The 26,810-nt window shown below is 42.8% G+C and overlaps 2 protein-coding genes across 5 annotated transcripts in view; one reads left to right on the top strand and one right to left on the bottom strand.

The window, feature by feature from the left end:
* The window catches only part of trappc9 (trafficking protein particle complex subunit 9), a 209,435-nt gene extending 190,848 nt beyond the window's left edge, over positions 1-18,587 (bottom strand). The window contains exons 1-10 of one of the 4 annotated variants that reach the window (XM_031585933.2): positions 18,500-18,587; positions 16,657-17,259; positions 16,179-16,208; positions 14,188-14,333; positions 13,797-13,922; positions 11,916-11,942; positions 9,614-9,735; positions 6,528-6,653; positions 5,557-5,773; positions 228-371 (exon numbers count right to left, since the gene is read on the bottom strand). In XM_031585933.2, coding sequence (XP_031441793.1) covers positions 228-371; positions 5,557-5,773; positions 6,528-6,653; positions 9,614-9,735; positions 11,916-11,942; positions 13,797-13,922; positions 14,188-14,333; positions 16,179-16,208; positions 16,657-17,240 — 1,522 coding nt within the window. In that variant the 5' untranslated portion in view covers positions 17,241-17,259; positions 18,500-18,587. The remainder of the gene's footprint in view (positions 1-227; positions 372-5,556; positions 5,774-6,527; positions 6,654-9,613; positions 9,736-11,915; positions 11,943-13,796; positions 13,923-14,187; positions 14,334-16,178; positions 16,209-16,656; positions 17,260-18,499) is intronic. The other 3 variants (XM_031585935.2, XM_031585936.2, XM_031585937.2) reach the window with 3 other exon arrangements.
* A 302-nt stretch (positions 18,588-18,889) lies between these two features.
* btg4 (B-cell translocation gene 4) lies at positions 18,890-20,809 on the top strand. The gene is made up of 4 exons (XM_012818336.2): positions 18,890-19,297; positions 19,402-19,539; positions 19,988-20,303; positions 20,412-20,809. Exons 1-4 carry the CDS (start codon positions 19,125-19,127, stop codon positions 20,610-20,612), a joined length of 828 nt encoding a protein of 275 aa, XP_012673790.2. The 5' UTR covers positions 18,890-19,124; the 3' UTR covers positions 20,613-20,809.
* The last annotated feature ends 6,001 nt before the right edge of the window (positions 20,810-26,810 follow it).

Here is a 26,810-nt window from a genome sequence, read left to right as displayed (position 1 = left end):
CTGGCAATTTCAACCAATACATGTATACGCTATACACGTATGATTTAGCAGTCAGGGCGAGGACTACCAAGGAGCCTATAGCAAACAAGAAGGATCCATACTGTGGTGGACAGACAGAATATGTTTGGAGAGAGACGAAGAGCATAACAGGAGAGGGGGATAGAAAAACACAGAGAGAGAGAGAGGGAAAGAGGGACTGACGACACAAGGCAGGTGGGAGAGCTGACCTTGATCAGACAGGAAGTCCAGCATGGTCTGCAGCAGGAAGGACAGGTGCCTGACGGACAGGCCCGGGTTGCCCATGCGCCGGGAGGCGTAGACCAGCTCATGGAGGAGGCGCATCTGCACTGCTGCCCAGCCCCGATGGGTACCTGAGAGAGAGAGAGAGAGAGAAATGAGACAGGAAGAGAGACAGCAAGCCATGGAAAGAAGGTGTGTGTGTGTGTGAGAGAGAGAGAGAGAAGAGGGGAGAGAGAGAGAGAGGAGGGGGAGAGAGAGAGAGGGGGGAGAGAGATAAGGGGGGAGAGAGAGAGATTAAATGAAAAAATCCATCATAGGGTTCAGGTACAGCAAAGTTCACACATGACTGCACAAATACACTTAAAAACACAGAAGCAGACCCACCTCCTAGAGTTAAGGTGGGAATTAAAACTGCAAACCACTGTGGGCTGTCATCATTCTCATCTTCAAACAAACTGAAATAAATCAGTTCTCCCATTTTTGTCCCCCTCACACCATCTCTCCCATCCTCTCCTTCACGTCTATTTCTGGAGTATTAGCTGTCGGCCCATGGAGCTCTCTCTCTCTCTCTCTCTCCCTCTCTCTCATTGACAGCAGGTTCAATGGTGAGGCCCGTTACACACCAGTGCCCACCCCCACACCCCCACCGCCACCGCCCCCCTCTCTCTCTCTACCCTTTCACGGTCCCTGGTACCTAGCTGGTAAGGGGGAGAAATGAAGAGATCCAGGAGAAGGTAACAAGGGAGGACGAAGACAGTGGAGCTGTTTTATCTGCTCGGAGGCAGAGGAGGAGCAAGAGGATAAGGAGGAGGCTGAACCATCTGGTTTTTTCATACTACCTCACAGAGCACATAAACACGGCTCTATAATGAGCTTCGAGTCTGGTGAAGATGGTTTGTAGGTGGGCTGTTGTGTTTTTTTGTGTATCCTCTTTTTTTCAAAATTTCAACTATAATCTTTTTTTTTTCTTTTTTTTTAATGAATGCAAATCCTTTCCAAGCAATCCTCTTCTCCTTCTCCGCTCAGGAGAGTGCACCCTCTTCTCTTCCTCCTCTCAGGAGAGTGCACCCTCTCATTTGGGGCCTAAAAATAGAGCAGCTCCACCTGTCTGCTGCAGATTTGACGTGAAACAAGCCCCTTATCGGCTGAAGGAATGCAAGGTGAGGGGATGGGGGAGGCTAATCCAGAAGAGACTGGCACTTGTGCTCTCTACATCTCCCTCTCTCTCTCTCCCTCTCAACCCTCCCTTTCTACCCTCAGAACATCTTTCTTTCACAAAATGGGAGGATATATAATTATTATAGGTGTCGCTCATACAGTAACAACAGAGGTGTCCTATCGAAAATTGGGGGCAACAACAAGGTATTCTATCCAGCAAAACCTCACAAGGTACGTTTACAGCAACCCATCTTGAGATCATTAATTTCATCCATCTTGCCTTTTCCAGAGTAAAACACCAGGTAATGTTTAGAACCGGGTTGGACACTTCATACATTTTCATCTCTGCATTAAACCCATTTGAATTAGACAATCATCTTTGCATTAAAACCATTCAAAATAGACATTCATCTCTGCATTAAACCCATTTCAATCGTGTGTGTGCAAAATGCATCTTTTCCCTCCAGTGCCTCATTGACAAAGCGAGCAACAATGTCAAACTGGTATCAAATCCATTACACTATCGTTACGACCCTTCCTCACCTTCCTTAGCCTCGCCCACGTGTGCACCTGTGCCCTCTAGCCCTCTCTCCTTCTCTCGGGGGCAGGACGTTTTGGTGCTTTTGGGCGTTTGTTTATCGCCTTGGACACACCTGCGCTACATTCTTGTTTTATGTCCCACTATACTGACGTTCTTTACATACGTCATTCATTCTTTAATAAATGTACTTGTTATTCACAATCTATGTAAACACTGTGAGCCAAGCGTGCGTAAATCATAAAGCACGAGCACTGTGTGTGTGTGTAAGCGAAAGCAACAATCACAGCAGTAAGAAATTACTGAAAATGACATGGGAAATGGATTTTTGAAGTACTGATTCACATTGCTTTTATTCAAAAATGGATGAACCAGTGGGAAGGATGGCAACCTAGTGGTGGGTCACAGCCTGATGTAAATAAATGCCTTTTTACAAGAAGAAATAATGGGACTCTTTAACAACACACAAAAAGCAATTGATCTGTGCGGTTTGAAAACTCAACAGGACACAAAACTGAGTGGAAAAGCATTTTCATGTATGCTGTTCCAACAACCCCCTCCCCACCAGATCTGAACACATGCAAACCCCCCGCAGACAGCTCAGCGATTGAGAGATTAGCCATCCGATGTAACCCAGTGACCCTACCAGAGAAACACTAATTTGTTGCCTTCACATCCAGAAGGTCTGGCACTCTCTCTTCTCACTTCCCCATCACTCTCTCACTCTTAGGTAATTGCAAAGTGAGTGAGAGTATTCCCAAGCCAATTAAAAACCCATTTTCTTCCACTTTTCTTGAGCCACTGCTGTCTCTGATGATCTGTGCGGTGAGGAAAACCCCCCACCAAAACACCTCCCCTTTGGTTACGTCTGCCTGCACTTTAGGTCAGAAACCACAAGGCCAGAGAGAGCCCCTGGAGCCCACATCCACACAACCAACTGGCTAATGGATCCATAAACACCCCCCCCCCCCCCCTCATCTGACACCTCACACCATCACACACACACCGATCGTCCATCTCGCCACACCTGCCAGGCCTTAAACGATCACTAGACGCGTCACCGCTAATAAGGCGCTAACAAAACAAGCAAGTCCCAGCAGATCTGGATCTGAATTGCAAATTCCAGGACCTGCAAACAGAGTGCAAGTACACAAGATCATGCTAGCTAGCTAGCTTGTTGGCCAGCGGCAGTATCTCAGAGGAGTAGCATCTGAAGCATCGAACTTTTTTTGGGATGACGATTTGAGCAGCTATCTGTGACTGGCACGATTACTGCTGATCATAGCAGCCTGTTGGCATATAACACCCCGCTGCCCGCAGCCTACGCGCTCATCGTACGTACAGTAGAGAAAACAATATCGAGAGTGACAGCTGCACTGCTCAGCTAAACGCTCCCACCTGTTTCCTTTTTTTGTAATAAATTGCTTTGTTCCACTCGAGAACAAAGAGGGGAGGGGGGAAATCAATACTCCTCCACGGTTCTCCCAGCTGTAACAGGAGCCTGATGGAGCACAGGAGAGACGGAACGAGAGGGAAGGAGGGAGGGAGGGAGGAGGTGGTGAGGCTGACAGAGGGAGGATGCATTCTGTGGAGTGCTTATAAACCTTGACTTCAAACGCCAATGTTTGAGTGTTCCTTTGTTTTGGCTTTCTTTCCTTCTTTCCTTTCTCTACTGCAACCTGTTAACCACTTTAGCTTTTTTTATAAATTGTAAACAGCTAAGGCTCACTAGTCATTAGAGACAGCTATTGTGACAGACAGGGGGGGGGTCACTTTTGACCACCTGGATCAAACAGATGAAGGGGCGAGACGGGCAGAAGTGCGATGGAAAAAAAGGCTCTGACGGTCATGACTACAGGTGTGAATCTTCACTGGCCTCTCAATTCCACTGGATTACGATTCAGAGGGTGGCAATTGGATTATAAACAGATTCTCCATGCATTTTTAATTCATAGATACAAGCACTCAGATTTGAACTCTAATAAAAAGTTTAAAGTTAAAATAAACAACTTAGAAAGACTTTACATAAAAATCTGTCTCCTTTTTCAAAGGAGATTACCCAGCAGTAGGCCTATGTCTGAATACTAACATTTTGTAGCCAACGGCATTGTAAACATAATTAAATGATTTTTCTCATTAAAACAAATTCTGCCCTTCTATTAGGCCTGCAATATAATCCAGACACTGTCCTACAACAAAAATAGCCGATAACATAAAACTCGCTATCATAGAATCAAATATGATTATCCATACCACAAGGTAGTAGAAACAAATATGTATAGGCTTATCTGTGAATATTGACAGACTGACAGAAAGTGATAGCAAGTAAACCCCCAGCATCAAGCTACACATTAAGCTATATTAAGGCTGTGTGTTCATTCGCTGATGTGATGACTGATCATATTTAAAACGCATTTCACCGCAATTGTGCAAACTAATGTGTAACCGTACCTGGCTAGCATTACAAGACCCAATGGATTATGTACAAGTGGTATGTATTGCCAGCATCTGTAAGTAAAATTTTCATTCACTGATATCTGCGGCGGTCGCAGTGGAATTATTTGTTCACATTAACTGTGCTTCATAAGAACCTAAGGAATGTGCAACATCACACAAGGTGTGTAGGCTACTGGCAGTGTGATCTGCAAATTAACTTTTCATTCATCATTACAGTGGCCTACCACAGTGAAATGGGTTTGAATGAGTTGTTTAAATGCAGCCCTCGTAATGACCTTGCAACTGAGAGTCCCGGGGTCTAAAGCCTACCTTGTTCAAACAATTATGTGTGTGTGTGTGTGTGTGTGTGTGTGTGTGTGTGTGTGTGTGTATTTCCTTTTTCTGCAGTTGAGAGGAGGCTGAATCTATATATTTTTTTTTTTTTAAGTCTCAGTAAGAGCCCATGAACTGAACAGCTATGTTTTACAGGAGAGGGATGAGGGCAGGTTTATTTACGCTCTCTATCACGCTGCCTAGCTTTTAAAACATGCAGCGGCATATTTGACTATATTAAGGAGGCTGTGGACTGAATTCATACTTGGTGATTAAGTTTGAGATTTGAGGTTGGAGAACAACAGTTGTTCCGAAGTTTGAATAAAAAATGGTGTATGGTGAAGAGGAAGCAGGACTTATTCTTGAGCTTGTGAGATACTAGGTGCCATCTGTGTATGAGGCGGCTGAAAACATACACTTGAAATCATAAAGCTGTCGACTCAATCGGTGAGATTAAGGGCACAATACCTTTCATTTCACACACACATTGTGCAAGATAAACACTTACGTAACCCGACAATTAACTAAAAGGCGATATGTGCTTTCTGTGATCGTGTTGGGTGAGACCTTGGAGAAGTAACACATTATTAGAAGCACATTATGGACTTTCCACAAATTTCAATTGGGTGTCAAAATGAGAAATAATTAAATACTCCAGAGAGTTTCCAGTGCAGCAATCCTTTAGTCAGGAGATTTCCTTTCATTAGAACATCTTTTCTCTCTCTAATTGGAGAGTTTTTTTCATGATACCTGAAAAAACCTCTCCGGTATCTTAATGTGTGAATATGTACCTCAACAGTACCTGAATGTGTGAATGTGTACCTCAACGGTACCTGAATGCGTTGCCATACCTTTGCTGAAGTCCTTGGGGTCCAGGGAGAGGCTGTACCCAGGCAGGGTCTCCAGCAGCAGCTTGTAGCAGGCCCTCCATCCCGGCTCTGGGATGGTGGGGGCCACACACTGCATGGCGGCCACGCGCTTGAAGAAGGCCGACTTGCGGTGGAAGCCGATGATCTCGTAAAGCTCAGAGAGGACGCTGTAGCGCTGGATCTTCTCTTCCTCGGACAGCTGGGAGAGGAGGAAGAATGAAGGAGACAGGAATTCCACATCAAGTTACTACAGAAACACACCTATTAGGGAAATACATTTCAGCACTGTGTGATCAGTACCTTGAATACTACAGAAGATTGTCACCTTAGTAAAAAAAAAAGCATTCCGAAGTCAGGAGGAGTAGGAATGCAAAGAAGGGTAATGGTTTATTTTTGGATAATGACCTCCGGAAAATACATTATCTCTTACTTATACTTCTTACCATTACCCTTCTTTGCATAATGACCGACGGACAATACATTATCCCGCTTATTATACGGTTACTTGCCAAAACTATAGAAGACCTCCAACATACCACTTTTTAATGATTTAGTTGCCGTTTCGTGATTCCCATTTAGAAATAAGTAGTTCTTCAAGCAAATAGAACTTTTAAGTTTCAGGTGTTGCGTAGCAACCCCATTACTTGCTGACTTCAAATTACAATGAGTCTGTTACGTTAAATGACCGGACTACTTGCGGAATGATATGAAAGATGTGAATTAGAAGCACAAAACCCGTTGCCAATGACAGCGGCCATTATCCTTTCGCAGCGGTCATCATCAAGGAATATCGGATCTGCGAACGTTGGGATGGCCCATTCAAATCAACAGAACTTTTTGGAACATTCTGAAGAGCCGTGTAATAAGGAGAAGTAAAGGGGGAAAAGAAAAGGAAAGAAGAAAAGGATGGGGGAGGGATGAAGACGAGAAGAAAAGGTAAAGCTGGCTGTCACCTGGCCAAGGTTGATGTAGACTGCATTTTGGAGGAACTCTGAAGCTTCCATGGCCCTCTTCTGAATCGCCAGCACCCGGACTGCCTTCACACACGCCTCCAGCTCAATCACACCAGCATTCTTATACTAGTGAAGAAACAGAGAGAGAGAGAGAGAGAGAGAGAGAGAGAGAGAGAGAGAGAGAAAGGCAAAACAGAAAGAAAGGAAGTGAGATACATACTTTGACACCTCTTCAGCAGATCAGAGGTCAGGGACCTTTAGAACTTGTGAAACAAGAGAACTGACCCTTCAACCTTGGTGATTCTACCCTTCATCAAACGACTCAAAAGAAGACCTTTCGGTCAAGACAACCTCAAAACCTCATTCGATCCCACTCTAGTCGATATTCAGGAACTTACTCCTCCACCAACTTTGATTTGAAATACATGGATCAAATCGGTACTTTTTCATAATTTCAGTTATTCCGGCCACGAAATTCACCATACACAGAGTACTGCATGTACTGTAGGTCCCCATGTAACCCACAGCCTGGGTCTTCACACGCTTTTGAGCAATTACTGTGCTCATCACTGTGGTAATGCATCACCACCGTCTCTCCAGTTCTATTTTTACCGCAGTGGTGTTATCTCAAGTTGGCTGAATGAGGCAGTCAAGCGTGCAGACTCGCTCAATGTATGGCCGAGGCCAATCTGCATTTCTAAGAATTAAGTGGCAAAAATAATAGTTGCACTGACATGCAGCCAGGTGCATTAGAGTAACGACTAAACTAAAAATAGCTCTCTGTTTACAAAGGTCTGACCTTCATATAACACTGAAGTGGCTGCATTAAGTGCCTTGGAGTTGAGTCTTGGATTGTTGCTTTCACTTCCATCACTATACAAGCAGAGCGTTAGGAATGAATGGTGCTCCTGCATTAAGTGACTTGTACAGTATGTTCAATATAGTGTGCCATACAATTATATATCTGATGTCACACAGCTTTGGTTTCCTTTAAGGTCTACCGAATAAATCAGTAGTCAAAGGATAGGAAATAATCTCTTCAAAACTGTAAAGCCATTTAATTACAACATTTTCAAATGAGTTTTTTCAGAGTACAGCAGAATTACGGAGTGTACAGTTCAGTAATATCACTGCAATCTCATTTCTTTGATATCAGGCTCCATAAGCTGATCTGAAAGCTCTCCTGCCCACGATCCTGCTGTTAGTCAATTAGTGCCCACAGAGCCCTCCCTCAGGCCTGCCTGGCTGTGCCTCTCGTGTTCTCTGCATGTCAGCAGGGGTCACCGGGAGACCGTCCAGTAGCAGGAGTCTCAAAGCGGGGACTCCTGACCCACGCGAAAAAAAGCCCAATCTGGTCACAGTCTGCTGGCGCCCACCAGAGACCACAGACTGCTCGCTTGTTAAAGCCCCGTGGTTTTAATCACAACATTAACAACTACTCAAGAAAAAAAAAAGAAAAAAAAATTCAAATATAGGTTTAAAAAAAAAAAAAAAGAAGATGTTTGGGGTATTTGCTTTGGGAAAAAGAGGAGGAGGGAAGAACATATTTCTTTTGAAGGCCATTAATTCTGCAGCCCCCATTTGAAGAAGGTGCTTAATGGTACAGCGCCTGTATCTGCTAATTAAAATCCAATTAATATCTGAATGCCTCTGTGTCAGGGGGCTCATTTAACACACTACCGGCAGAGTTGAACATGAAGGGGGCCGAGATGGCAGGACAATGTGAAAGGCCAATTAGTGATAACAAGGCATGCACGGGCTCTGCAAAAAAAGGACATGTCACACATGCAACACATGCGGACTACACAATAGCGGCATAAGCTGTAGCTCCAGTGTGCATATTTGCATTTTTAATTTTTTCCATTTCTTTTTGCATTTAGGAGATATAATGATATGAGAGGCAGGCTCGTCTCTTGAGGCCCTGCGAACTGGCTGAGGGGAGCCAACAGCTGCAAGAGCTTTAAGACTCTCATCCCTTTGAAGCCACTTAAAAAGCATTCACATGCGCCGTGTAATTCATAAAGGGCGGTTCGCCGTTCTCTCTTTTTATCCCTTTCACAAAACTGGTTTGGACCCGGACCTGGCTTGGCTGAAAAAAAGGGGCCCTTCGGGCAACAGGAGGTGCCTTTCCACTGCAGGAACTCGTAGGACTCTCAAGTGTCTCGGAACATTTGCAACAGCCCCCTGCATGGTCCTTTATGTCTTTTGGCTTTCCACCGCCACCGTGTCGTCAATTCCGAGCACGTCAAAATAAGGACATTTTTCTCCAGTGGCAGGTCATTAGCCCGCTAAACCACAGAATTTCTACATAAATGTTAGCATTACGCCTAGGTTGAGTAAACAGTTGAATTTCGCTGTAAAGTTCCTAAAACTAGATTAACTGGCTCCATGGCAGCTTAATTACTTGATGAAGATACAAGCCCCATTGTTGACATTTAGCTTGAGTTCAACCATCACTGCAAGACCCATCCAGGAGTTTCAGGGCTGCACAGAAGTACCTATCCCAGAGTAAGTAATTCTATCTTCCTGGAAAGCAGCCCTAAAGAGGTCCTACAGGGGCGGTTCCTGCAGTTGGTACACGCACCTAGGTGCGTGCCGCTCTAAAACGGCCTGCGAGTTCCTGCAGTGGAAAACCGCCTAAGCTGTGGGAACAGTGTTTACTGAAGGTACTTGATCCAAAAGAGCACACTGCCCCCGACAGGATGGATTTAGAACTGATGAGCAAGCATGTCTGACACAGAATTCATCTCAGTGGTGAGTACATATGTACACTCAGAACAGGGTCTAGAAGACTAGATTAAAGTATCTTCCTCAGAGGTAGATCCAGAAGACTGAAGTTGAAGTTTGGAAGTGAACCCACGAGGAGACTGCAACGAAGAAGACCCACAAGGTCTTCACTGAGACAACTTCACAGCCTGTTTGACAGGTTCAGATCAGTGCACCCAGAAGGCAGAACAGAAGATTTGAGATTCTTGTAGCATCTTCCGTATAAAGAATCTTCGCAGTTCATTTCTATGTGTTCAAAGACCAATCCCATGGGTTTAAGAGAGGAGCCCTTAGGTCCTTCTGTGTGGTCTTTCAGTTACCTTGCCATAGTAGGAGATAGCTTCTTTGTATTTCTCAATGATATCCTCTGGACTAAGGCAGTTCTTGGCCCGCCCGATCTCTGTGCTGGTGTCTGCGTTGATGCCATTGGTGGTGAGCGCACCTGGTTGAGGGAGGAGAGGGAAGGGAGAGATTGAGGGAGCAAGACAGAAATGGATATAAAGGAAAAAAAGAGGGAGGGGAGAAAGGATGACAGAAAAAAAGTTACTGACCTCAAAGGATGACAGAATAAAAGACTTCTTTTTTTTAAAGGGCATACCTTGAGTCAAAGGTGTTTAGAGACTGGGAATCATTTTAGATTCAGACACTAAAGGAACATATGATTCAAGACTAATGGGAAGAAACTACAAAATCAGGAGAAAAACACAAAGATTTCCAAATCAACACACATTTGGCTAAAACGCGTCACAAGACACAGGCAGTCAGAAACTGAAAACTGCATGCAATGCAGGCCCTCTGTGGTGGCCATCAAAGCAAACAAAAAAACTGAAGCTCAGCATCATCTGTTAGACAGGTGGGGATCAAATCAGTGAACTCAGAGGAAAGCTAAACAACGTCACTAGTCAATCAGCTTAGAGGCATTAATTCCTTCCAGCCATTGAAAACTCAAAATACAAAAAAAAACACAAAGCAAACACAGACACAGAGACAGCAACTGGTTAGAGGAATTCTAACAGCGAGTTTAAAAACATTATTTTATTTCTTAACAGGCAAAACAGAGGTTCCAACTCCTTTGCCAATCCCTTGTGAAGCATTTGTAGCCTGGAGCCACGATGAAGTTGCGGCAGTGCCTACTGGCAGCTCCAAGGCTGCCAAAGCTCACAGAATGTTCCGGGCAACCATTAAAGATAGCCCACATGGGAGGGCTGTGGTTTATATAGTGGCCAAAATGGAAAGTACTAAGTTGCCATCTGCATGAGGGTGGTCCAATTTTGGGTAGAGAAATTCAGTTATATTTAAATATGCAACATATTGATGCAGGTAGTATTATGTCTATTTCATAACACCATTTGTAAGAAAGAGAAAGGAATGAGTCCTTCTACTGTGTGTTGCAGCCCCGTGTCCACCCACAGTGGAATTCTATCATTCATTAGTCATGCCTCAGCATAGACTACATCAAAAATGTATTTTCTCACATATAATACACATCCTAACCATTATGTAATGGTATACCACACATATACCTTTCATTCTTTGCCAGATGTCCTTAAAGAGCTACACCAGCGTAATATGTAAGAGTTTACAGTTAAGGAAGAGTAGCTTATATATTAAGCTACCCAGTGGGTACTTGACATTGTTGCAGCTCTATGTGGATATCAACCAAGTAAAATGGCAAGAGTGAGTAACCAGAAAATGCCCTTATTCATTATCAACTACTCGTTTCACTCATCAAGGCCACACTGCCTATGCTGCCACAACCCTCTGAAAAATGACAAATGACTGAAACTCGCTAAGTGTTCGCAGCAGAATCCCCGCCTGACTTGCTGGTGGATGCCGTCTCGGCACATGCCACGTCAATAGCAGTCAACAGATCGGGTTCCACAAAAATAACTTTTTTAGAATGCCTTCTGGCCAATCTGCCTCAAATACCACATTGAAACTGGCATTGGGATACTTAGCAACAACACCCTGGTCCATAGCAACCGGGCTCTCGTAATGATACAGCATATGAAGTTTTGAGAAACCAAATGTTGCCGTTTACTGACTACTGAGACAAATTCCTCCACTTACTTTGGAAGTCTGTTATTAGTAGAAATCTTGCTTGTTATTTTAAGAATGATAGCTTGCTTGATAATTATAATGCTACAATGTAATATTTGTAGCATTATAATTATCACGCAAGCTATCATATATATATATACACACATGCATACGTGTACGTGTGTGTGTTTACATTTATACAAATATGTAAACATGTTTCACAAAAAATCTGGATTTATATGAGCAGTGTCTACTTGCAATTCAGGTGACTAAACCACAAACAGAAAACCATTGACATTTAATGCACAACACTGCCACCTCCTGGTCACCACAAAGCCTTCCTAGAACCACTGCATTGTCCAGACACCACAGAGACAAAGAAACTTTATGCAAAAAGTGATGCAAATTCTGATTGTTTACTTTGGAAGAGGCAAGTCAGCCCTGGGATTAGGGAAATCACACACACAAACACATGCAGAGGAGACAATAAAAAAAAGGTGTGTGTGGGGGGGGGGGTGTCACCAGGCCACAAGCAAAGACAAGCAGCGTCTATGACTACTACGGGCCAGCATGAAACCATACCTGGGTCAATGAGAACCTCCTGAGCCCCTGAAAACATAAAAAAAGAGAGAGAGAGAGAGAGCAAGAGACTCCTGAGCATACAGCAACGCAGTTACAATGAGCAGAAGTTAGTGTTGGCCTGACCTCAGAGTGCTGCCACAACATCAGAGTGACCAAAAATATCTCAATGTTTCTATGGTCTGTGCAGAGGAAACCTGGTATGACAGGTGGCCCTGGGTAGCATTCATTTGCTTGGGGTTTGGTGAGGTAGCAGTCTGAATTCCATTGTTCTAGCCAGAACCTGACATTTGAGCAGCTCTACACCCAAACAATCGGAGGGTTTTAAGAAAATCGTATTTGACTAAATGTAACTCCAGTTCAACGACGGGACATTCATATTCAATTATATTAATTTACCAGCCGTATTAATGCAAATCATTGAGCTACAGGAGAACATCTCCTACTACTGCAAAGGGCCGTCATTTGAAATCTGCAGCTCATCAGTCGGCAGCAGCACATAGAGGTCCATCCTCGCCAGTCACATAAAGGCCACTGTTAGATTTCACACATCGCTGTAAGTAAGCATGCAAGCTGTATGCACACTGCACATCATATTTCCTAGGCGTACATATTAGCTTAGCTTCCACAAATCCATTACGACAGACGCTCTAAATTTCTCCATTACAGAAACAAAGCAGTTAGTACTATGCATCCTGAAATTTGAGCAAAACCACATTAAATAAAAACACACCCATGTTACAATGTATGAAGATGATTAATCTGACGATTGTGGTAAGTTAGTCCAATAGCATTCATTGTTGTTAGTGGTATATCTACTGTCAATACTATTCACATTTCTGCATGGTATGAATTAGCATCATGCTCTTCTTTACATCTATATTAATAACCAAGTCTTGATGATCTTGAGGGGAGAGTCAGTATTAGTACTTAGTGAGCCAACTGAAAACCCTTCATGTCCATATAGAATTGCTTGGGCTGGGTTATGCTTCAAGCTTCGCTAGCGCTGAATGAGGGGCAAATCTGTGGGCGGTGGAAGTTAGTAGCCAGTGGCAAAGGCATAGGGGCAAGCAGCTGGTCTGTGTTAACCTAAAGCCAAGCCCGAGACACGCACACGCGTTCATGTCCCTTATAGGGTCGATGACATCCTCATCATTGTTGTTGTCGAAATCATTATTCATCACTGAAAGAAGCCGGTGATGGAAACTGCAAACCATCTGTCAAATCACGCTGACAGTTGAATTGTGCATAGTCAGAATGCACAGATGTGAAAATGGAGACGTCCGTGATAATGATGATAAACAAGCAAAGATTTCAACACTTCTCTCGTCATCTCTTCATCTCCCACAAAATGGAACATTTGGACACAGCCTAACCAATTTCATTTGACAAGGCAAGGAAATATGATCAATATGCAACTTCTGGAAAAAAAAGCTGAGCATTGTTTGTCGACTCCTGCATTGGTTCTCAAAGGAACAATCTCCTCCAGGCAGCTGTATTTATGTGTGTTTTTTACTTATGTATTGATGGATTTGTTGTATGTACTTATGGATGCTCTCTGAATAGCAGTATCAATACACAGTCAAGAGTGGTATGTCCGTATCCTTCCATTGTCCACTGGGAACAAATGAGCTGGTCAGGAACAGTGACACATCTGACATGCTTTCTGAGCAAGGATCCCAATCATCTTGTCTGTGTCCACCCACATTACATAATGAGTTACTGTCATTTCTCAGGTTCTCCATCCCTAGGGATACATCGCTTCTTACTGGTGGATCTGTGTTTGAACCAGTCTGCCCACAGTCACCTGGCTGGAGTCCACACAGAGCGTCCACGCCTGCACTCACCTGGTGTGTATGCACACAGACGCGCCCCGTCTCTTACCTGGTCGGTGCCTCTTTCCGGCGTCTGCTGCCTGAGAGACGCTGGGCTTTCGGGCCCCTGTTTTCCCGGCGGTGCCTCCAGGGTAGTGGAATATGACAGATGACGAGCACAGGCCCTCTAAAGCCGCTGAAGCCACAAAAACAAATATATCACAGCCTCAAATACACAACACTAACACTGCGCAACAAAGCATAAAAATCACCATACAAAACATGAAAATATGCTTGACAAACAAACAAACTGAGACCATCAAATAGAAGTCTGCCGGATAACCTCTGAGACTTAGAGGCTTAAAATTGAACCTTCACTCATGTGCTGGGTTGCAATGAATTCTCTCACACACACACACACACACACACACACACACACACACACAGCTCTGCAGCTTTACCTCCCAGCCACAGGAAGTCGTTGACTGAGCGTAACAGTTCCACGGCCATGTGGTAGTGGACCAGGGCGTCCTGCAACATGCCCGCCTGCAAACACAGGTCCCCCACATGCTTCCTCATGCGCCCCTGGCAGCGCTTCTTATAGTGCCTGTGGAGTGATGAGAGGGCAGAGGTAGAGAAAGACGATGAAGGGTAATCAGCCAATAACCAGCACAAACACTAAAAATCCCTTTTAAATGATCTACCATGTTTTACTTTATGAACAGCACTGAATGCAAGTGCATGTGAGGTTTGAAATTTTCAATGGAAAATAAAAGTATGCGACTTAATTCGAAATGTCACAGAACCCACTGGACGGCTTCATCTTTTATCTGTCTCTTGAAATAAAATGGTATCGACAAGCTCCCTACTGCTGTGCAGCCTTATCTTACCCGCTCCAGATCCCCACAGCGGGCTCTGGAAAGGCAATCTGATCAGTCGAGCAAATACAAAAGCAAAGGAACAAGGAGAGCCCAGGCAAACACAGGTGCCCTGGTGAAGGGCAGCCGTGACACAAGGACAAAAGCCTAACTTCTACATTTGTCTTTCACATGAAAAAAGACAACACAAGAGGAATGAAAAGAGGAAAAGAATTTAAAAAAAATGACAGGTTGGTGAATGGAAGGAGAGCTCTGGGTGAAAAGACCTCTGGGAGTTTTTTGCTGGCATCTGAGAGGCTGTGGGGCGGTCAAGTGTCTTCTGACAGAAACGCCACATGGTATGTTTGGAAAGGATTTGAATCACCTCTTAGATATCAAATCGTAATATGGAATTATATTCCATCCAATAACTAACATGGATAATATAACAGAATAAGGTTACAAACTGAATAAAGTTAATTAACACAATATGTACACTTCTGACATATGCATGGACAAAATATTGTATTTTTCAAATGCCATAGAAACTTAAGTGACATCATCCTAAAGGGGGCTAAATTATTCCTTCAAATACAGCCTTAAGATGAAGACTCAGGTGAGTACATGGATGTCATCATCAAAATACATCAAATACAGCCTTAAGATGAACCACCTCAGGTGAGTACATGGATGTCATCATATCCCCAATTCAGGTCATCAGTAATGAATGCAATGATCAGCCAGGTTGAAGCTGAGGCCACATCTATGAATCCCCATATGAACTCCATATAATCATGCTAAACATTAGGCTAACCATCCATCACCATGACAGCCTAGGCCAGATAGGACACTTGACCCTCCAAGTCTCCAGAGTCCAAAAGGGAGCCGGAATAAGATTGGCAATACTGGCCTTGCAGGGGGCTGGCAAACTCACAGCCATTCCCGACCGTCAACTCCTACTCCCAGCTCAGAGCATCTTACAAGATAGGTGTAAAATGTTTTGTGAAAGTGACTTCTGCTAGTGGGAGATTTACTTACTCACTTTAATATTTTCAGTTCTGTTCTGTTCTTAGCCTATTGCCTTTTCAGTGTTGTTTGTTTTCAGTGTTGTGTTAGAGACCTACAGGTTAGAAAAGAAATTCAACTACCACCGTAACCTTTACTAGTAACACAAAGTGAAAAAAAATAGGCACTGTAATAGGGACATGTAGTCTAGAAAAAGTTTTTGTAAACGAATCTGTCCGTAAAAGACTTACATTCTGAGTCATGTTAAAGGACAATTTTGTAGCACTGAGTGAGAACAAGTCCTGAATTGGGTTAGCTTCCTATGGCTAACTACCACAGCGGCATAATCTGGGCATTTCAGTGCATCAAGCTGTACTTCCAGGAATTTCATAAAACCCTAACTAATCAAGCTACGATTTCTTCCATGGCTGAGAAGAGAATAATCCACTCTCTCTCAGACAAGGAATCTAAGCACATGGGACAGGAGTAAAGTAGGAGGAGGAGGAGGAGGAGGAGGAGAGAGGGGCTCCGAAGCGGATGGGATTGGCTGGGATGAAACTAAAACACAACATACAAAACCAAAGTCTCACCTTTTTACACCCAACAACAAACTCACAGGACAGTATGGTTGAAAAACAGAAGAAAAGATAAATAAACCAAGGCAAACCCAGGTGAAAAAAAGAAAACAGAAAACAACAGAAACAGAAAAAAGTAGAAAACTAAATTATGAGACAGGAGAGAAAAAGGTCATTCCGAGGGGAGGTTCATGTCCCAAGTATACGAGAATACACTCACACTTAAGCACTGGGTTTCCTCATCAATGTAAGTGAAGTTTTTAATACATTATACCTCTAGTATCTTGTAACCTACTAGAAACTCTGTTGAATACTATCCAACCCTAGTTATTTCACACTGGTTGTAGCAAATAGTGATCACACTTGTTCGATACAAGTCTTACTAAAAGTATGTTTGTATAATTAATCAACTATATTTGCCTCAAAACTCCCTTTTGAAAACAGGATAGTATAACAATATATTAAAAACCTCACGTGACACAAACCCACTCACCTGCTGTCTGTGTCCAAACCCACAAAGTCCTTCTTCTCAAACGGTACACAAAGGAGTGGGATCTTGTCTCCGGACTTGTCCGTGGCGCGGTCCAGCCGCTTAGACTCCAGCACAATGAAAATGGACTCCACAAAATCCTCCACCCTGCGCTCTACATCTGGGCAGTCGTCGTAGCTGGGGTAGAAGGCCACATCAGTGCGCTGCTGCTCTGCGATCTCCCCCTCAAGGCCAAACACCAGCAGGCGCGAGTCGTACAGCGTGGATCCATAAACCTCCTTCATGGCGTGGAAGCGGTCGGACGTCTGAGGCCACTCCTTTGCCGTGGCGCAGGTGGTGACGGCGACGAGGCCCACCACCTTGCGGTGCGTCTGGAAGTCGCCCCACTCGTTGTTCTCGGGCGGATAGTGGTGGCGGTAGCGGATGTAGAGCTGCCGCTGGGAGTCGCGCACGCTCACCTGGCCCACGCTGACGATGCGCTTGTAGATGCGGAAGAACTGCTCCTCGGGGACGATGCCCACCGGCTGCACCACCACCAGTACCGTCTGGTGGTCCTCAGCGCACTGCATGTAGTCTGGGACACTCATGGCTTCTCATAGAGGGTCACTGAGAGGAAGAGAACAGTGAGAGGGATCAGCAAAAAAGAGGTTGGTATGTTGGCTGCATAGAGGTCAAACCCACAAGTAGAAGTGGACTGGACTGGAGTAAAATCTTACTACAAACAATATGCCTATCAATACAGACAAGCATATTAAGGACAATAATTAACATGTGTTTACCCATTTTGCATTATACCATACATATTGGGCAAAAGGATTCCTCAAAGTCTGTCTCCGGTCCAGTCATGGACCTGCCCTTACATGAACCCCTTGGTATTTATTAGAAAGAGTAAGACCAACGCAAAAACTCTTTTAGATACCATTAGTAAGGGGGGTGGTTGCAACTAACTGTTCAGCTTTCTCTGAACTCAGAACTGTTAAACTTTCTCTGACAAGCACATATTACTAGCAAAGCACATTTCACATATTTCACAAATACACAATTTCACAAATACACATTTCAATTCAGAAATGGGCACTCATTTTTCTCCACATCTATTGTAATGTGGCACTCCGGTCAAACGTACGCTAACCCCTTGTTCCATGTTAGAACAGCAATTCCAAATGCACAGTCCATCGGGCAGAACTTTGAATTTCTCTCCCTAGACTAACACCTGACCATGCCTCCATGATTAGAGTTTAAAACACGGTTAAACTAGAGTGTTTCATTCCTTCCTTAAACATCAAGCGATTCAATGCCAGGTGTCGTCCAATTAGCCTACTGTAAGTGTGCCTTGTCGACAGTGTCTGTATATACGAATTTAGAGTTTGTAACCAGGTAATTAAAAAGAACAAGCCGCCGCTATTCCTGTGCTGTGAAAGAAATTAAAAAAAGCTAACTCAACTGTCTAGCTAGCTAGATTAACATTTACAGCTAGCCAGTTACTGCTAGTTCCGCACAGGAAAAAAGGATGAAGTACTCGGCTCTGTGAGTGACCAGTGTAATTATCATCTAAATAAATAGAATCCTAAAATCATTAACGAACAAACTATGTGTAGGGGAAATATCTTATAGCTAGCACTGCTTCACCAACCTGTCAGATACATGCACAGGTGTCTAGCAAGTTAGCTTACGCATTAATTCAGCAGCAAGCCATCATTCTGTCATGTCTTAAAATATCGTGATTTCTAAGTAAGGGTATTAACATTGGTATATTCTCTGAAACAGTCACATCTTCTGTTGATTGTCTTTTCAATTGGTTTATCTAAATAATGGAATAAATGCATGTATTTTGATAGCAACTTACATTCTGTTTTTCAAAACACAGCTGGGTCGATATCTTCTTCTTTGGTGAATAACTAAGTTAATACAAATGTCTCAGAGCACCACCTATGGTGAAGGAGTGGAAATGTAAGGTACATGTACGAATGTACGTTGCAACTACTATATGTTGTGAGATATTGTGACTTTGTGAGTACACCAATTGACAACGAAGTAGTATTTTCTTTTACCCACTGCCAAGAGGACGCTGCTCTCATTTGATGAAAGTATTTTTTCATCAGTGGGACGCTTCCAAGCTGAGACATGACGTCACGAATTAATCAACACCTGTTAGCTGTTTCCTGTCATAATTAAAATAGGCTACGCTGAATGTCTTATAAAGACTTCAGGGGGTATCTTTACTTTCTAACCTATTCCGCGATTGGAAGTGTAAACGTTTTTTGGCAAGCTCCAGGAGACGTCAGATGTATTTGACCTCAACCTTAACCATAAAGACAATCACAAATAGTTTCAGAAGCTTGGAGCCAAAGTTGGGCACTTAGGAAAATAGTTTTTTATATATATTTTGGGTTTTATGCTATAACAGGTGGACTACACAATATAGCAGCATTTTATCTTTCCTTTCAAGCATTTTATTTTCCTAACAAAAGATGAAGGAGGAAATTGCAGCGACTGTTTTCTTTATGGCAAGGCTTGCACAGAAATATGGCAAACTGAATCGAATTGCCAGGGATACATTTGCTCTTTCTCTTACTTCAGTTCTCTTTGAGAAATTTAGAAACCATTGGTATCCAAGCAATCCATCCAAGGGTCAAGCATTCAGGTATCACGGTCTGATTTTTAATGTGTGTACGCTGCAAATGGTGATTTCATTGGTAACTGATACCAATATATCCTTTTTTTGAATTATTATTATTTCTTTTTAAGATGTCTCCGAGTGAATAAATTCCAAATTCGAGATCCAGATATTGAACAAGCTTGTCGTCAAAGTGACATTGATTTTGATGACTTGGGACTCCCTTCAGAGATGACCATTTGGGTAGACCCCGGAGAAGTTTCTTGCCGGTAAGTCTAACCTTTTTTTTTTGTTAACGTTCTTCTTCAAGCTTGATCTGTTTTACTTAATCTGATGTTTATCTTGATTAAGAGTGTCTTGAATGAAGGTTTGTGTAGAATGTTCCCTAAATAAATGCGCACACTCTTTTTATCAAACACTAGGCGACAACATTTAATCAGTCCCAGCGTGTCATCTCTCCGAAAAAGTGTGTAGTATTATACAAAATTCGGAGTATGTGTCCTTGACGTGCGAACACTCAATACTGATTTTGGTTTAATTTGCTGAGCGCAGTTATTACGCATATGTGGACCATTCATACACGAGGCTCCAGGAACGCAGGGGCATGGTGTGGCTATGGGGTTTGAATTATTCAGGCGTGGTCTTGTATAACGGCTGTGCGTGCAAAGCCATACAGGATCTTTGCAAATGTGATACAACTGGGTTTTTGTCGAAAAGGTATGGAGAGAAGAGCACCCCATTCTGCGTAACTCAACTGGAGGGACCAAAATGCGATGGGGACTTCTCGCGCAGAATAAACAATGCAGTGGAGAGGGCCTCTTCAGATTACCACTCTGGAACCTCTTCTGACGAGGAGGGAGACAGCATCATCAGCAACATAAGCAGCAACATCAGCGGCAACATGAGCGGCAACATCAGCAGCAGCATCGGCAGCAGCATCAGTAGTATTAACTGTAGCAGCAACAGCAGTTGCCTGTCTGCTCCTGAGCAGAAGACCATTCCCACTGTTAGCAACCCCAACAGTGTTTATCAGGTAAGATTAACAGACCTGATTATCATCGGAGTTCAGACTGCGTGTGTTTATATCTGTAGCAATTTGTAGTCTCGCCATATGATATTTTTTTTTATTATTTAATTGCAGATCAGTGAGTTTGGTCCACCTCTTCAGTCATGGAATCCTTACCCAAAAAGGAAGCCTTTTCCTGGGGATGGTTACCAACAGCATGGCTCATCCAATGGCTCATTTCCACAGCACAAGTCCTTCAAAAATTACCGTCCGTCCTTTGCCTTCTCAGGGCCACGGGTGGACAAGTACCACTGGGTCAGTAAGAACAGGTCCTAATGGCTGACCCATCTGTTGATCAAGCTCTTCCAAGCCAATTTTTGTAGTATCTGTCCGCAAGACTAATGAGCACTTTTTCTTGGTCATTGCTGTGGAGTTATTTTAATATAAGTGTTTTATAAAAGTATTTTAACTGTTTTAATGCCTTATACATGTGAATGAGAAAAAAATAAATAAAATCTTTAGCATTCATTAAATTGCTGGCAAATGTATTTACTTTTTTTTTGTGGATTTGGTGCCGCAAGTAGGAATTGCTTAATAATCAGTAAGCTCCATTGTAGTTTGAGCTCCTTTGACTGATTGAAGGGACCAACTTCTGATTCAACATTTGCAATGTTATCTGATGAAATGCGCCCAAGTTCAAACCCATTTCTGTTTCAGTGTGCTTCAGCTCACTGTTAAAATGGCACTTGTGCCATATGCTTCTGTGCACTAATGGATGCACACTGCTGAAATGACAATTCACCTACATATAGACAAGCAGTTTTGAATGGAGTGGCATCTCTTTTTCCCCCTCTGAGTTGAGCACTCAAAAGGCTTTAAAGTGCACATTAAAAAGAGGCTTTGGACCATGGGGAGGCTGAAATGGTCTTACAACTGTGATCAGTCATTGAAGTTAATCACTAATAATTAATTCTATTCAATGAGACAAATGAATTAATTACATATTTATATTTGCAAATTAAATTTACAACACAACACAATTGACCGCATTTAATTGACTGAACAGAACTGACCACGGCATTCTCTGGTCACACTGCAGCAGTGCACTGTGCAGTACACTGCAGTGTGTTCACATTCTGGGTTTGTTTGATATAACCATGGATATCACGTGACCGTAGATGTTGTCACCATGACAATGGTAACCGGAAAGTCAATCCGCTAGGCCAGTTCTGTTTGCCCAAATCGCATTTTGCTGTTGACCAATAAACAATTTGAGACTTATGTCTCATCATGCCATTGCTTTGATTATTTTTAAATAGGGTATAGGTTATTCAAAAGGCTATAGGGCTTCAAAACGACCTAGCTATAGCAACAGCATTTCTGGGGTCCTTTTCATCTCAAAGTGACCACACCTCAAGGGCCCCCTTCACACAACTATACAACAAAAACATGTGAGGCCATGGAAAACTGCTGCAGCAGTGAAGATTTACAAGCAGATTTACATACACCTTTTCCTACAGACAAACTTAAGGCATATGTGAAATAATGCTGTCAACACCATGGATTTACATAGGTCTACACTACAGTGTATAAAAATGCCAAACCACTATAAACAGAATAAGCTTACTACCAATCACTTGACATGTCTAACGTCTGGTTAGACTTGGTAGGTCAAGTTCTGAGAAATTGCACAGTGGTTGGTTAAGCTATCAGGCTGTACAAACATCCTACCAATTTCAGACATAAGTGACAAAGAAATGTGCCTATTTCAAGCATATGTTTTACCAACATTTCTATCCATTTCTTATGCTGACCTGTGTAGCCTGGGCAGGACTAGGTTCCTTTAGTCTCTCTCTCCTCTGTGCGCTCTCTTCCCAGTGCCAATCACGTCACTAATTGGGGGGTGGAGTGGGCATCTAATAGGCCACCTAAATGCCGTAGAGGTAGGCGTATATATATAGACACCTGGGGTCCTTACGCCGGTATGTTGTCACTCAGCTGCTGGCACTGGTGTGATGAAGCCATGATGTGGGGGCTGTCTTGAAGTGCGAAGTGTGTGTGGGGCAGCAGACGCTGACTGAACCGTGGTGTACCAGTGTTTGCGTGATCATTTCCGTGTACAAGCACCCGCTGGGTATTGTGGCTGCCGTGGGGTACCTCCTACAAACGTAGTGTTCCTTGCAAACTGTAACGTGAGCGGCAGACTTGTTTAACTGCAACCAGCATTTGTTGGTTGCTGTTCTCTACGTGTATGATTGTGGTGTTGATTATTGCCTAACTAGCCTTTGGTTTGTTTTTCCTCTAGCCTGTTGATTGTAGCTATTATTGTAAGTGAGAGTGCATGTATTGTACATCACAGGCTAGAATGGTTTCTTTATTCCTTTGTTTTGTCCCCCCTCCCTCTCGTGTAGCCAGCCTCGGTAGTGGTGGAGCCAGGGTAGCATATAGGACCCTTTTGAGAAGGCAATCTCCCTAGTTCCCCCTCTTGCACTCAATGTCTAGACGGGTGACAGGAAGTTGCTGTGAAGTGTGAAGTCTAAAGTCCTTAAATCAAGTTTATCAGAGTGACATTTAGTTGCAGTGTGTCTATAGACAGTGATCACGTGTGATATTGGGACCCTAACCCTTCTATTGGTGGTTCTCATTGTCTTCTCTGGCTCCTGTGCCGTTAGCTTGGCGATTCCCCCCTGTATTTACTTGTTTATTTATTTTACTCCTACCTGTTGACCAACCAAACCAACACTTTTATACCATGTATTAATAAAGACTGTATTTTTATACTTTTCTAAGAACCTGTGTCTGTACAGATTATTGGGACAGAGTTCCCCTTGCTCTGGCCTTAGCACAGACAAATTTAGATCAAGGGGTGGCGTAGTCAGCTGTACACTAGGGGGCGCTACACCTGCCAAGTGGGGGTCTTTTCATGTTGAGGTTTAGGTGGTGATTTTGAAAGTCTTTCTTCAAGTACTGACAGTTCGGTTCGTACCTGGTAATGCAGCCAACAAAATCAACGATTTTTGCATCTTAAGAAATTGCCCCGTTTGGAGGGCCCTTTGTTATATTAGAGTGGATCTTTATTGTCATTGTAAAGAGAACAATGGACATCTGTTTTGAAGCTCTTCAGCAGCCACACAAGAAAACAGCAATAAAGCCAAATAAATAATGTCAAATATATACACAGAGATTAACCATAAAAACAAGCTAAGTGTCCTAAAAAGGTGCAATATTGAAAGGAGAAAGAATAAGAGGTAGCAGCATGTGAAGTGTTGTGTGCTATGTTGCAGTATGTGCGTTATAAGTAGGTCCATAAAGTTCTTAATGCTTAATGAATGTTTGTATGTTTGTATATGTGTGTGGGGAGGGGTCTTTGGCAGTGGAGTAAAAACAGAGGTTACAGCCTTTGGAATAAAGTCTGTTTGTTCTGCTTTTGATTTGTCCTGGTTCTTCTACCAGAGGGGAGAGCGTCAAACAGACAATGTCCATTGTGGGTTGGATCTTTTATGATACAGATGTCTTCCTTTTGTAGTCGGCCACCTTCAGAGGTTTAACTGTCGTCCCAATGACCTGCTGAGTAGGGGGTGGGGGGGGGGGGGGGGCTGAGGACAGACCCCTGCGGAGCTCCTGTGTTCAGGATCAGAGTTGAGGAGGTGTACCCTCCAATCCTGACATTTCGGGGTCTGTTGCTTAAAAAGTCCAGTTCAGTCCGTTTTTTGCATTTGATCATTGCATTGAATGCAGAACTAAAATCGACAAACAGCATCCTTACATTTGTGGCATGCTATCCTAGATATGCAAGGACAGTGTGAAGGGCTGTGATGACTGCAACATCTGTTGATCTATTGGTGAACTTGTTTGCTGAATTTGAGATCTCAGCCTGGTTGTGTGTGCAACACTGAAAAAATGACATTTCTAGGGGTCACTACACGGACCGTCCATTACACGGTGGACCCATATATGCTTGCTATCTGGGATGAGTCCTGTGCTCCCCTTGGTCCATCACCCAGGTACATCAAATTCCCATACACCGCACGTATGAACAAATACAAATGAAAAGAGACTTTCATGCCATTGCTAGACTACCCATCACCATGGGGAGCAATAGACAGGGCAAATAAATTACATTTATACATTTAAAAAAGAATAAATGGTTTTGCACATCCTCTGTTGCAAGGCCTGACAGTGCAAAATCACCTAATGGCACTCATTCTGTCGTCCATCTCCGTGATGGAGACTTCCCCATGACCAGCTCCTGTTGCAGTCATTAATCGCCTTGCTGTGGCGAAACGTTTTTTGAAGCTGTATCGAACCATTTCTTCTTTACTTTAGTGACAGTACGGTCCTCAGGTACCACGGCATAAACAGCACTCGTCATTTTTTCCCGTTACTTAACAGGTCCCTACATTTCACCTGAGGACTGTTAAAATTATAGACTTTCTTTAATGGATCTCCGAAGTTCTTCTTTTTAGTCTTTGATGCCATTTCTTAAATGAATAATTGCTGATATACAGGTGTATTTAAAATATATATATATATCGAAAAAAGTTAATTTTTTCCCACAGCACTGCCACAGGCTGATTGGCTCCCTGTCACGCCGCATTGATCAGAATCAGAATCAGAATCAGAAAGGTTTTTACTGCCAAGTAGGTTTACACCTACCAGGAATTTTCTGTGGTACATTGGCGCAAACAATAAACATACACAATAAACAAAACATATATTAAGTTATTTTTCAAACATAGGAAAAACAATATATAAAATATATAAAAAAAATGACAGAATATGTTAAAGGTGAAAATGAAAGAGCTGTTCAGTCTATGCAGGAGTGTGCAAACAAGAGTACGGGATAAGAGTCCGTGTTGGGGGGCGGGGGTCCCGGGCCTTTGATGCAGTAATTTGTGCAAAAGGTGCCCTGACCAAGTATTGAGTGCATAAATTAACATACTTTTTTGTGATTTGAGTTAATTAGCTGATTAGAGCTCTTCACAGGTTTCTGTATTTTAAATTCTTTATTCTAATATTTTGAGATACTGGATATTTGATTTCAATGAACTGTAAGCCGTAATCATCAAGATTAAAACAAAAAAGGCTTGAAACATGCCACTAATGATTCTAGAATTTATGAAGGTGTCACTTATTGAATTAAATTACGGGGAAAAAATGAACTTTTCCACAATATTCTAACTTTTTGAGATGCATCTGTATGGGGCAGGACGCTGGCCTTAGATGGTATTATTGGGGCGTCCAATTGTTAGGAACACGCTCTGAATTAGCCATGGTATTTATGCGGGCCATTTAGGCCTACTCAGTAACAGTAAGCCTATCTGAAGTTAGGAGCGTTTGTTGAATCTGACTGCGCACTTGTTCGAGCAAAAAAAAAAGAAAACAACAGAAATTTAAGATAAAAATACAAAAATGTTCTTGCATGTGGCCCAATGTTTTATGAGATATGCTTGTTAGAAATGGCAACCCTTAGTCCAAGCTTTAGGGAGTTAGAATAGTTCCAAAATTCAAAAATAAATGTCACTCATTCACAAATAAATGTCACACAATTCATGTATTTCCTGACAGACATTTAAATGTTGCGCAATTCACAAATGTAAACGCTGTTACATTTATTTTCAGACGAAAGAAGGTGCATTTACAAACCGCTTGCCATTTGTGAACATCGCTGCGTTTATTTGTAGATTTTTGACACTTGACATGGCTTGTTTCACAAATGCATTTATTTTTTTCAAAAGGACATTCTCTGCATCCTATCAGACGTCAGCCAATCACGTATACCTACATTCAAGGGTATGATTAAATATGACCACACTGTGGATTTCTACACTATAACAGACACCGACACCTGCACAACTGATTAGCCTACACAAAGAAGTGTTTCAATGGTGTCTGGTAGCTGCTCACCAAGTGTGAATATAACATGTTTAGCTTGTTAAACTCCTCTTTATACGTGATTGAACATGCTTGAACTACCAATATTTGAAAGCATGGCCAAACATCCCACCTGCCATCTCAAGTAGGTTGTTTTCCTTAAGTAGTGCAGAAGGCACTCTAAACTGCTGGATAACCATTGGTCTAGCCCAGCAAAATCGACTGCATTTTAACCCAGCCGCTGGGTTAGTTAGGACCCAATGTTGAATCAACCTAGCCCATTGACTAAATTGGACCAGCCCAATGCTGGGTTAACCTAATCGAGACAGATGGGTTTATTTCACCCAGTAACTTCAAACCATATGCTAGTTCATGTTAAAACACGTCTGTACAAACTAAACATTTTCACTAAGTCATGTTGAAAGTCACTCTCCTTACAGCTTTTGTATATGCTAATGCAATTTATATGCTAATGTAGTCTCAGTTATCTAGGCTAATATTAAATTACAGGCAGTCTGCACAAATAAAACAAGTTGTACAGAAAGACATCAGACAATAGATTTTGATTTAACTACATAACAGCAGGTTTTAAAAAGCAAGTGTTGCGGTCCATGAGGAGGGGGAATTCCATTGTTTCATCGGTGTTTTGGTGTAACTAGT

This window comes from Clupea harengus, chromosome 19, assembly GCF_900700415.2.
Source record: "Clupea harengus chromosome 19, Ch_v2.0.2, whole genome shotgun sequence".
Classification (NCBI taxonomy): domain Eukaryota; kingdom Metazoa; phylum Chordata; class Actinopteri; order Clupeiformes; family Clupeidae; genus Clupea; species Clupea harengus.
Note: the sequence above shows the minus strand (reverse complement) of the source record. Positions and strands in the feature narration are given on the sequence as shown.